The 13087-nt window shown below is 38.7% G+C and overlaps 1 protein-coding gene across 1 annotated transcript in view; it reads left to right on the forward strand.

Annotated features, from left to right (window-relative positions):
* LOC126187752 (proteasome activator complex subunit 4-like) overlaps positions 1 to 13087 on the forward strand; it is a 255098-nt gene that overhangs the window by 104903 nt on the left and 137108 nt on the right. The window contains exons 14-16 of the mRNA XM_049929005.1: positions 5645 to 5802; positions 6012 to 6101; positions 9214 to 9394. Coding sequence (XP_049784962.1) covers positions 5645 to 5802; positions 6012 to 6101; positions 9214 to 9394 — 429 coding nt within the window. The remainder of the gene's footprint in view (positions 1 to 5644; positions 5803 to 6011; positions 6102 to 9213; positions 9395 to 13087) is intronic.

Genomic DNA, 13087 nt, shown 5'->3' on the forward strand with positions numbered 1-13087 from the left:
GTGTGTGTGTGTGTGTGTGTGTGTGTGTGTGTGTGTGTGTGTATTGTGAGGCTACAATGAAGATCTCTAGCTCTTTAAATAACTGTGTGCAGGATGATCTTGGATGAGCTCCAGCAATTATTCTGATTACACGCTTTTGTGCAATGAACACTCTTTTACTCAGTGACGACTTACCCCAAAATATGATGCCGTATGAAAGCAGAAAATGAATGTAGGTGTGGTAAGCTAATTTACTGAGATGTATATCGCCAAAATTAGCAATGACCCTAATAGCATAAGTCGCTGAACTCAAACGTTTCAGCAGGTCCTCAGTGTGTTTTTTCCAGTTCAACCCCTCATCAATGCGTACACCTAGAAATTTTGAATATTCTACCTTAGCTATCTATATCCTCTACCACCTGGCTAAGACATGCACTTGGCTTGAAAATGTTTGTGACCTGGTAACTGTCACCTACTTTTTCCTGCAAAATCTGGCTCACACTTCTTCCATCGCTGCTACCTAGCAACAGAACTTTCCTCTTACTTTCTACTTTTTTTGAAACAGTTGGTTTCCTAGTGAGATTCTGTTGCATCTTAACTACCTCTACTTCTACTGGAGCCACTTCCTTACTTAACTGTGGTAGCAAGACAAATCTATTGGTTGTGCCAATTGGGAAACTGTCAGACACTGTCCTCTATCTGTGGCCCTTGTTCCCAGCTACCACTTCCCACCACTGTTTACCCTCCTCCCCCTTAACCTCTTCAGTTCCTCCCTCGCTCTGTCCAAACCAGCCTGAAGGGCTCTAATTTTCTCCTCCTGTTCAGCTATAATCCTATCTCTTGAGCAAACCCTTCACAAGAATGGAAGAGTCTTGTTTGCTTCCCCAATTCCCACGCCGCTGCAGTTTCCCCCAATGAAACCACCTGTCACAACAGCTGCACAAAACCCCTGAACTAACTTTCCTACTGCAGCTCACACACTTAGTATCCATGGCAGTTTGGAAATTAGTTAAGATTTACTAAGTGATAACAATAATATATTAAATACAGATGCACAAAGACACTAAATATGTTTTGGGAACTGATATGTAAGTAAACTATTACCAAATGTACTTAAATTTGTGGTATAACTGCTGGACTGGATGGATTTCTCACTTTCATTAAACACTAGCAAGCAAGGTGCGACAATACCTATTATAATTTCACAATCGAATACTGGGCAGAGGAAAAACCCCTTGGCAATTTAAAATTGGAAAAACTGTTGCTATATGCATGATCAAAAAATAGGCCTAAACAGCTGAATGTAACCAAAACGAACTTTGTGCAATAAGTGGAAGAATACATAAATAAAAGAAAAACCTTTAATGGCAAGCTTGAAGTGCCGGGAAGTTCTACGCCAGTGTATAAAACCTTTACCATTCAAAGGATGATAAGCTTTATTGTTCAGAGGGAAAGTACAGTGTCATCCAATGCAGGGAAAGTGTATTTTCACTTGGGAAAATGTGTATTTTCACTTGGGAAAATGTGTATTTTCACTTGAAAAAATCTGGGAATTTTTTTCTTTGTCTTATACAGTTTCAAACAATAGCGGCTTGATGATATAGGAAATATTCATTGATGGAACATTATTTAATGTCGCTAATGTACTGCTTCCAGGGTTTGACAAAGAACTAACTATTTTATTCTGTGAGTTCTTCTTCTTAAGTTGCCAATCCTAAGATTGATTTGCAGCAGCTCTCCATTCAGTGCGATTGTCGGCCAGCCTCTTCAATTCCGTGAAACTTCCGCATCCTAGGTCCTGCATTATCTGGCTTATGTACTTTCTTCTAGGTCTGCCTCTTGCCCTTTTGCCCTCCACAAGGCTCTGTGAGTTAGGATACTTAATTTATATTTTTCGTGTATGCCATGAATAAAGATCAAATTTTCGTTACATTTTGTGGAGCAATCTGTGACTGTGCATGACATTCAAATGTCACATAGTGTCGGCTTAGAATGGAAACATCATATCTCGAAAATAAAACAAAAATGTTTTTTTTTCTTTATTAGGTAGAAAACGTATCTCAATCATTAATGAGCCAGTGAGAAGTAATGGCCTATGTGCTGCACTCATGTGAGAAAAAAAAAGAACCACATATGCTTTTAGGCATCCATATCAAGTGAGAAAACTACACATAGCTTTTCTGAGGTATGAGGATTTCATTATCAACGACAGCTGAGAATTTGATTCATTTACAGTTTTTGAAAAAGAGTCCAAACTAATAGATAGATATGATCGGAAATAAAGAAACAACTTGGGGACAAGAGAGAGGAAAATAGAAGACCCCGATCTGTCTCTACCCAAAAGAAACAACTTGGGGACAAGAGAGAGGAAAATAGAAGACCCCGATCTGTCTCTACCCAGCACAGAGGAGAAACTTAACGTAGTCATTATATCCCTCAAAAACAGGAAAGCTGCTGGACTGGATGGATTTCTCACTTTCATTAAACACTAGCAAGCAAGGTGCGACAATACCTATTATAATTTCATAATCGAATACTGGGCAGAGGAAAAACCCCTTGGCAATTTAAAACTGGAAAAACTGTTGCTATACTCAAATCAAGAAAACCTTAAGACAACTCAGCACACTGTTGTCCAGTTTTGCTGCTAAGCTTCTGTTAACCCTGAAGCAGGCACGCCTATGGATAATGTGCACCAACCAAAAATAAAATTTATTTTGTGTGGTTCCGTTGTTGTTTCACAGCTGTAAACCCATACCCATTCCTTCACTATTGGTTTGGGTGGCAGCGATAAATTGTATTGTCATACGTCCAAATGAGCAGCAGTAATATAAAATACAAAGTGAGCTAGGTGAGAAAAAATGTACAATCCGTGAAAAAAAATTACCCCGATTACAACTGGCAACGTAATCCCACATTGAGGCAGTTATCTATAAATTAATTAGTGATCGAATAAGCAGCTGGCTGGGATCTGATGCAACTGCTGTGCTTAATGCTTTGAGTGGGTTATTACTGTCTCTGTAACATTTGGCCTTGACAACAGAGTGTTATAGTGAAAATTTATTTTCTTATTGTTGAATAAAACAGTGGTTAAGCTCATATTATGTAAGTTTATTTTCTCATTGTTTAAATAAACTAAGATTAAATGTGATTTTGATCGTACATGACTTACCTTGATAATATAAAGAAAGCTATTCTACACATGTGTACAAAGTGCGCTGCGTGCCTACTCGTGTTATGAGAAACGGCACACCCACTGGAGGGTTAAAAGATGCTGGAAAGACTTCGTTACAGTAGAATATATCCAATAATTGGTGCCATAACCACTTTACATTGAGCAAGATTTCATGCAAATTGCAGCTGCTGTGAGAAAGTTCTCACCCTATCATGATTTATAGAAGCAGACTTCCAAAGAAAAACTTGTGCCATTTATTGACCTCACAGCAGTGTATGACGCCACATGGCTGGATGTATTTATGGGTGAGCTAAATGAAACCGTCCCATACTCAAAAGATTATGATGCAAAAGATGCCCAAAAAGTACTCCTTTAAAGTCAATGTTGGGGCAACTACAAGTAAATACCATACCATAAAGAACAGCCTCCCACAGGGCTCTGTTTTAGACCCACTTTCATTTCACTTGTACACCAGCTACAGTCAGCACTGATTCTGTACAGTTGAGCTATGCTGACGACCTAACGATAGCACCTCTTTTAAATAAGGTGAATTGTCACTTACTAAAAATTAAGAAAAGGTTGACCATTATTACACAAAGTGATGACTTTGCCTGATCCCCAATGAAACAGAAGTCATCTCATTCCACCTAACCAACTGAATGGCATACAAAGAATTGAATGTAATTTTTCACAAAAAAATTAAAATACATTTGACAACTCAGGTATTTAGGTGTTACTTTTGATAGACTCCTGACGTTTAGAAATAACATAGAACTAACAGGACAAAAGGTGAAAATCAGTAAATGATATGTTAATGAAACTGCTGCTGCTAAATGGGGATCTAATACAAACAACTTGAGAACTACAGTACAATCACTTTAGGAACTACAGTACAACCACTTTAATATCCTGTCATTGAATATTATTCTCCTTTTTGGGGTAGAAGTTGCTACATGTTAACAAAATACATATCCATCTAAATGACAATGACACATACTCTTAGATCAACACTAATATTTCTGACAGTACTCGCCAATATTGCTGCCCCAAGTCTCTGACAACAACAAACAGTGACACATGAATGGACTAAACTCAAAAGATCTTGAGACTTACCATACAGTTGTCTAAAATCAAGAGAACCAGTACAGGTAAACAATGGCCATCTTTTCCTAGAAAGCTGTGATCTAAGTGAAGAATGGAGAAACCAGTGGTCATCCTTCCGTAGTCAAGAGGAGATGGATAAAATAGATCCAATCATCCAACCCCCAGGAGTGAACCAACCAAATAAAATATTGAGCTCCTTCAGCTGTGTCAGAACGGCCCTTGCCCTGAGAAAACCAACGCTACTACATAAATGGGGAATGACCGACAGACTGTGGAACATTGGAACAAGTATTGGACCACATTTTGCATGACTGTCCAAAAACAAAATTCTTGGTTACCTGCACAGACTTTGCAGATGCATCTCCTGGCTGGAGTCTTTGTATATCCAACTTTGATCAAAAATGTCTGTCTTAAACTTTTTTAGCTACTGCCAGTTCTCCAGCTTTATAGATATGCTTTTACTGTTCCATATTATCATGTTTTGTCTTGTATTAAACTAAATTAAGTATGTTTAAATCATAGATCTGTGAGCCATACACGAAATAAACTAATCAGTTGCACTAATTATTTGCTTCAGTGTAATGTGTAATAAAAATGTAGGGCCAGTTTAATAATGCATAAACATTTGAGTACTTTGTTAATACAATTACCAATACTTCAAAGTCAGTTGCAGTTATTCGCCAAGTTTTTCACGCCATTTAGCCACATCATAAAAGTTGGAATAAGAGAATATAACTACCACGTGTAAAGTTCTTTTGGGTCATGCTGGACAACCAGCTAAATTGGAGTGAATTCATAGATAAACATAATTTTGTGAATTCATAGATAAACATAATTTTGTGAATTCATAGATAAACATAATTTTGTGAATTCGTAGATAAACATAATTTTGTGTGAAGTTTATCACCACATATCTTACATGTGTGTTTTCAACGGGCGCTGATAACCGCGCAGTTGAGCGCCCCACAAACCAAACATCATCATCATCATCATCGTGTGTTTTCAAGTATCCTGAAATGCTTACACTCAGTTATTGCTGCACTTACCTCTTAATGGTATTTGCTGTAAAATAATAAACTTAAGATGAACTGTTAACGTGACAATAATATGAGACCCACATATTTTGCACATATATTTTATCTCCTTGTCAGATTGCTGAAGATCTTAAGGAAGTTCCTCTCATGTAAAAAAGCTCCCCTCACATATATGAAATTAAGAATAGTTACAAATTCAAAAGAAAATTACAAGAATATTAAATAGGCTACCCCCTATAAATTATCTGATCTGATTGTATAGATGACTGAATTTAGCTGCATGGCAGAAGCAATGCACATTACAGATATATATAAGCCTTATCTTGTCATTTACCCATTGCTGCTGTTCTTTTAGGACTGGGGAAAACCAGGCAATGTCCATAATCTCCAAATGAAGTGGCATGTTCCAGATGAGGAGGAAATAAAACATGTTCAGGATATTGTCAACAGATATTTACCTGTGGAATTAGAACGTATTAGCAGTTACATCAATGACAAATCACAAATGACAAGGTATGTAGGAAGTATGTTTATGATACGAATTAATGTTTGTATTATCATTGCAGAAATGGAGGTTTTTTATAGGTTGTAACAGTGGAAGATAAATTGCGTCCATGAGATTATGATATTGAGTTCTCTCACATTGATGTCATTTTTTTACAGTCATGTTTGTCAAATTAGTCAGAATTTCCATTGAAATTTGTAAATATGTTATTTCTTAGGGAAGAACTCCAGTGCTCATTACACATTGTAAATGGAATACTTGGATGCAGACCTCTTCTTCCACAATGGGATGAACCACCAGTTAAACTGTAAGTTAACGGCATTGGTATTTTGGAATTAAAATAATATTTATAAAGTTACCAAGTTGTGCCCCACAATTTGCTCCATAATTTATCATCATGTGTTTTTTTCAGTCTTTTCACCTTGTGCAGAGCAGGTAGGCATAGGTAATTGTATTACTGTGATAGGCTGTGGTTTTGTATCGCTCTTCACTGTCGTAATCCCTTCCCTATGCTGTTCATTGTAGTTCACCTGCATTCTTATTTTCTTGTTCATTATTAGACCTACTGCAGCACACCTCTGTTTCGTTTTCTGTTCATAACCCTGTACTCAGATGCCACTGCATTTCACTGTTTTTCACTCTCAACCTTTCCATTATTCTTTTCAATTTCTCTAACCTACCTACATGATTAAGGAGCTGAGCGAGATGGTGCAGTGGTTAGCACAATGTACTCACATTTGGGAGGACTAGTGCTTCCCTGAAACACTCCAGGCAAATGCCAGAATGGTACCTTTGGAAAGGGTATATCCAATCTCTTTCTGTATCCACCTGTAATCTGAGCTTGCGTTCTGTCTCTGATGACCCCACTGTCGATTGGATGTTAAACTCTGTCTTCCTTTTGATTAAAGTACCTTAATATTCTATTCCCTGACCCATAGAACACCAGTTAAAAAAACTTTCAGTAGCGTACATCTGTATATATGAATGAGGCACATTTTCCCTCAGGAGGATTAAACAATATAGTAAATCTGGAGGTCAGTAGAAAATATGTCCTTGGTATCCCTGTGCACTGACATGCCACACTGTTTCCGCAGATACCACTCTGATGTGGTCACACTTAAGTTCATTTGTCTGTATTGTGGTTTTGAATTGTAATGCTTTAAAATGCTGAAGTTGGCTAGTATGAAAAAAACAAACTTCATCTTTACCCACAAATACTTTTCCTTCAACGGCAACAAGGGTAGCTTTGGAAACTGTAATGGTACTGACCTGTGTCAACTTTTTCATGGGCTGCAGGGAAGAAAAGTTCCTCAACATCCAATAGCTGGACCCCATTGATGGAGCCTATTTATCAGTGACTTGTTTGTGGTCTGCACGCATGATGAGAAAGAGCTCCTCCACTTCCTGCAACAGCTTAACTGCTTTTCCCAATTCAAATTCATCTGGTCCTTTTCCAAATCCAAAGTCACTTTTGTTAGTAATAACTTAAATGTAGCTGAGATTCGTATGCAAATCTCAGTCCATATAAAACCAACTAATAAGCAACAATAATTCCACTTCATCAGCTGCCATTTTTTTCACATTGAATATCCCCTTCTCAGTAACCTCTCCTACACTTTCTCACTGCATTAACAGATCTTGTCCTCATCAAATCTCAAATCTGGCATTCACTTCTTCCCATATTATGGCAGATATAGTAAAAAAATCAGAACAATCCCACTCTTCACCCAGTACCACTAGGCCTCAAATATTCTCCACCAAGGCTACATCTTCGTCTGATCAAATCATGAAATGAGATAACATGTACATGTGGTACTCTTTGTTTTTTGGCCTCTTTTTTTCTGCAGTCACAATTATGTAAGTTATGTAGGCTAATGACATCTTTTGCAATTGTAATAAAAGTCTTATTACAACTCTTGCTACAGTCGGAAAAGACTGTATTGACCTGTATACTGCGAGATAATATTTCACTGATATTCTCCCAACACTGTTACACTCTAACCTTGGTGAGATCCTTGTTAAACCATGTGATAGTCCTAGGCCATTATCCGTACCAGATGATAATTTACAATTACAAAGATAGATACTTTAAAACCTCCTGCAGGCCTCCATCCATTACCATTTACTCCAGCCCCACCACTGATTACCAGTACCTCAACGTCAGAGGCAGAGCAACATGTCAAGCCTCACATTATTCACCTAACATGAGATCTATGCATCACTTTAAATGTAAGAATGGCTATTGTTACAGAACTACTATCCTCTTTTGGGATCCCCTGTACCCAGATCAGAATACCTGTGACAACTATTTGGAACCTCCAACACAGTAACGAGAGGGTTATCCAGTAAGTCCTTAGAAAATCCAAGAGATTATGTCTTAGTAGTGAAATGGTTTGCTGGTAGTTATTTATGTATTTAGCATATGGCTCACAGAATTATTTTAATAAATATTTTTGTAACAGCGATCAAAAAATTTTAAAATTTTTCTTTTTAAAATTCAGTCTTGATCGCACCATGTGTGCTACCATGTGAGCTTCACGTGCCATCTTCGAAGGATGCCAGGGGTCTGATGATGGTCATGTGATATGACCGAAACTGGTCACCTGTGTTCTTGTAGCATATGTGGTGCGATCAAGACTGAATTTTAAAAAGAAAAAATTCACAGAATTATATTTTACAAGTGCATAAAATTAAGTTTACCCCATCATAGCTGGTTACCCAAATGCTCAGTCCAGCCAGCTAATTGCTGCAGGGGGTGAATCTACGAAGTCTTTCTAGGTACCAATGAATTCTATTTTTAAGCAGTTGTGGAAAATGTGCACCATTTTGTTCCAGTGTCGTACAGTCACATAGGTCATCATCGGTAATCCCTTCTCAGTAGCTGTGCTTTGGTCAGAGCACGGCTAGTCCTAATACCATTGAGGGAGCTCCTTATATTTCATGATTGGTTAGCACCTGAGAGTTAGATGGTTGGATCTACATTACCTAACTCCTTATGACCATGGAGGGATGTCCACTAATTTGTCCAATCATGTCTTAGATTATAGCTTGGTGGGGCAAGTTGGCCAGTGAGTTGCTGAACGACCCTTATAGTATCACTGAACTCCGTAGATGGTAAATTACTCTCCACCATTTAAGCTGCATTAACAACTCTCCCCTCCCCCCTTTTCTGTTTCAGCCCTGTTCCTTTCTTCTGATTTCATAATTTCATTGTTCATTCCATTTGTCATTTCTTCTCCAGTACTAATTTCTCTTTATTACTTTGGGCTTTATATTATCCCTGAACTAATTTCGTGGAGATAAGTACTGGCCAACCATTCTGTCTTTTTGTTATTAACAATAGTAGTACTTTCTGTACACAAAATTATTATGGTGTAACAACAATAAAATTTTCGTACATGTGTCCATGAATTTTCCAGATTTGATAGCTGCTTGAAAACTTCACCTTTTAAACTGGCAGCAGAATGTAATAAAGGTTATGTTACAATGCCAGATGGAACTAATGTACGAAAAGTGCTTGCTGAAACCATGGTTCGATTGCAACAGAAGATCCTCGCCTGCACCGAAGATGACACTAAATCACTGTTCTGTCTTATTACTGTAAGTATCCATATTAGTTTCTCATTGTAATCTTAGGACCATCCCAGTTAATTACAGTATTGTTAATGTCTTCCTTTACTGCACTTTTCATGTCATTGTACTACAATGACAGTCCTTATTTACACATATCAAAAAAAATTTTTTGCAAAACCCCTTTTCTCAGAACCCCTGAAGATAGATGTGGATATTGTATTACAGTCGCAGTCCCTTTGACTGTTCAGAGATGTCACTAAACCCGCCCAAAGGTGTAAACAACCGTGCATGAGCAGCGCCTTTTAGATGGAGGGGGTCCGACAGCCGATCAGTTCTAGTCATTCCACCAGGAAGGAGGTACACAGCATGTGTTGTCTGTAGTTCAGCCATGCCTGAATGGTCGATGTCACGGTTCGATCGTGTCCGCATTGTTACTTTGTGCCAGGAAGGGCTTTCAACAACGGAAGTGTCCAGGCATCTCGGAGTGAACCAGAGTGATGTTGTTCAGACATGGAGGAGATAACAGAGAGACACGAGCTGTCGATGACCTGCCTCGCTCAGGCCGCCCAAGGGCTACCACTGCAGTGGATGACCACTATCTATGGATTATGGTTCGGAGGAACCCTGACAGCAACGCCACCATGTTAAACAATACTTTTCGTGCAGCCACAGGACCTTGTGTTATGACTCAAACTGTGCGCAGTAGGCTGCATGATGCACAACTTCACTCCCAATGTCCGTGATGAGGTCCATCTTTGCAACCACATCATCATGCAGCGCGGTACAGATAGGCCCAACAACATGCCGGATGGACCACGCTGGATTGGCATCACATTCCCTTCACCAATGAGTGTCGCATTTGCCTTCAACCAGACAATCATTGGAGACTTGTTTGGAGGCAATCTGGTCAGGCTGAACACCTTAGACACACTGTCCAGTTAGTGCAGCAAGGTGGAGGTTCCATACTGTTTTGGAGTGGCATTATGTGGGGTTGACGTACGCCGCTGGTGGTCTTGGAATGCGCCATAACAGCTGTATGATACATGAATGCAATCCTCCGACTGATAGTGCAACCATATTGGTGAGGCATTCGTCTTCATGGACGACAATTCGCACCCCCCCTTGCGCAAATCTTGTGAATGACCTCCTTCAGGATAACAAAATTGCAGGACTAGAGCGGCCAGCATGTTCTCCAGACATGAACCCTATCATATGTGCCTGGGATGGATTGAAAAGGGCTGTTTATGGACGACATAACCCACCAACCACTCTGAGGGAGATACACCAAATCGCTGTTGAGGAGTGGGACAGTCTGGACCAACAGTGCCTTGATGAACTTGTGGATAGTATGCCACGGCGAATACAGGCATACATCAATGCAAGAGGACGTGCTACTGGGTGTTACACGTACCAGTGTGTACTGCAATCTGGACCACCACATCTGAAGGTCTTGCTGTATGGTGGTACAACATGCAATGTGTGGTTTTCATGAGCAGTAAAGGGGCGGAAATGCTGTTTATGTTGATCTCTATTCCAGTTTTCTGTACGGGTTCTGGAACTCTCAGAACCGAGGTGATGCAAAGCCTTTTTTGATAAGTGTATTATTTGTGTTTGTTGTAGCTAGGAGTTATTAACATATGTGGTTTCCTTCTCTGAAAATAAGCCTGGGATAGTAGTATATCCACCAAGAGGTATTTTATTGAACATAAACAGAAGATAATATGACATAATAGTTGTCTGTGAAGGCTTTCAAGGCATGTCAATGCAATAAAATCTTAATGGTTTTCATGCCACTTGACGTCACATTTTTGCCTCAATAATTGCCAGAAGATGGAAAGGTAGCCTTTCCAAAATGTTGTACTCTTACTGTGACATGATGTGGCAAGAAACGTGAATGGATGGGTAAAAAAATCCACTCACCAAGTGGTGACAGGAGAACACACACATAAAGGTACTGAAATTTGCAAGGTTTTGGAGCTAGAGGCTCCTTCTGGCAAAAGTATTGAAGGGGACGGAAGAGGTTTAAAGGAAAAAGATTGTGGAGGTGTAGGAAATGGGAGAGTTCAGAAAAGTCACCCAGAACACGGGTCAGGGAATACTTATCCGACAGAATGAGAAGGAGAGACTGATTGTTGGGGACTGCACCAGGCGAGATTTGAAAACCTTGAGAGCTTAAAGGTGGAACACAGGCTAATACACAAGACACAAATTACTGTCAGTAATCACAAGTTTCACCATGTTAATTTTAGTTTCACATAAATTCTGTTATCATACTTTCCAACATAAAAAATGAGAGGGGTGTTTTTTCTGTTTCATGATTTAAAACTGAAAGAACATATATGAAAATATATTTATTTCATTTTGAGACTCTTAGCTAGTGTCAACAAATGATCTAAAAATGTTCATTCTTTTAAACAAATTATCAATGGAGAATATTGTGTCTGATTCGAAAGTATATAAGTGACCTTTGTGTGTGAGAAGATGAGTCAGAGACATGTTAATGTTTTATAAGGAATCCAGCAAACAGCAGCATGAAGTGCCACGAATAAACTGAGGAAGAACCACTTAGTTTCATGAATTCGACATTTGCCTCTCTGATCTTCACTGGTCTCCAGAAGTTTTCCAAGACACCGTTAGTTATTGTAGATAACTTTGACAAACATTTCTTCTTTAATAGTGACAAAGGCCATGTCTTGAAACCCAAAATGAACTTTTATAAATTTTGTAGATGATGAAACGCTCTTTTATCAGCAATGTGCTTTTATTCATTGATTTGGGAAAAAAAAAAAAAAACACTTTTATGCCAGGAATGGAAGAACCAGTCTCATATCGTTTTTGTAGCAAATTTGTCAATTTTCTTGTCCTCTGGTAAGATTTAGTTCGCATTCCTGGAACTTGTGTTGTGGCAAATGTAAGCAGTTCTTTTGGACTTAAAATGTGATTGTCACTTGGATGCTGTGAACTTGCTCTTTTTATTATACGTTTAATAGTACCACTAGTGCCATCACATGCATTTTTGCCATGATTCACATGAAAAAAATTCCATTCTCCAGTGCAGTCACACTTTGATTTTCTGCAATGGCAGAAATTAAAAAAGTTCTTAAAGTTTTTATATTGTGCAAGGCTGCCATCACTGAAGTAAACAGTATCAGGGTGTATACACCCTAGGAAATCCGAGAAAAACCCAGGAACTTTTTCATCTGGGAGAAAACTGGGATTCTTTTTAGAATTCTGGGAATTTTTCTTTTTTTTTTTCCACTTAAATTTTTGTAATTCTGACTGGTAAGAACTGTTACCCTATCAGAGAACTGTACTGTAACCCGCTACTATGAAATAATACTGCAGCAATAAAATATAAACGAGAGGGGGAAAAAAATTAAACTTAAACTGCAAAGGAACATTTACAACAACAAAACACAGTGCGCACATAAGTATATGCCATCAGCAAAAAGTTTCAAATGCTTTAGGACAAAGACTATACAGTACTTCACAACAACAAACAGCTTATTATGAGCATGATATTACAACTGTTTACATTGGTCCATTCGAGCAGTTGCAAGCAGGCTCATGCACATGCTCAGTTGAGTCGCATATGAGCAGTAACTTCTTGGCTTCAGGCTACTTGAAGTGTGGCTGTTAGCTGTATCAGTAGTAGCAACAAGCAGCCAGATGCTACCCGCAAAAATTTTTCTGGTGCGCCCAAGCTGCCAGATTTATACA

This window comes from Schistocerca cancellata, chromosome 5 (assembly GCF_023864275.1).
Source record: "Schistocerca cancellata isolate TAMUIC-IGC-003103 chromosome 5, iqSchCanc2.1, whole genome shotgun sequence".
NCBI classification, from domain to species: domain Eukaryota; kingdom Metazoa; phylum Arthropoda; class Insecta; order Orthoptera; family Acrididae; genus Schistocerca; species Schistocerca cancellata.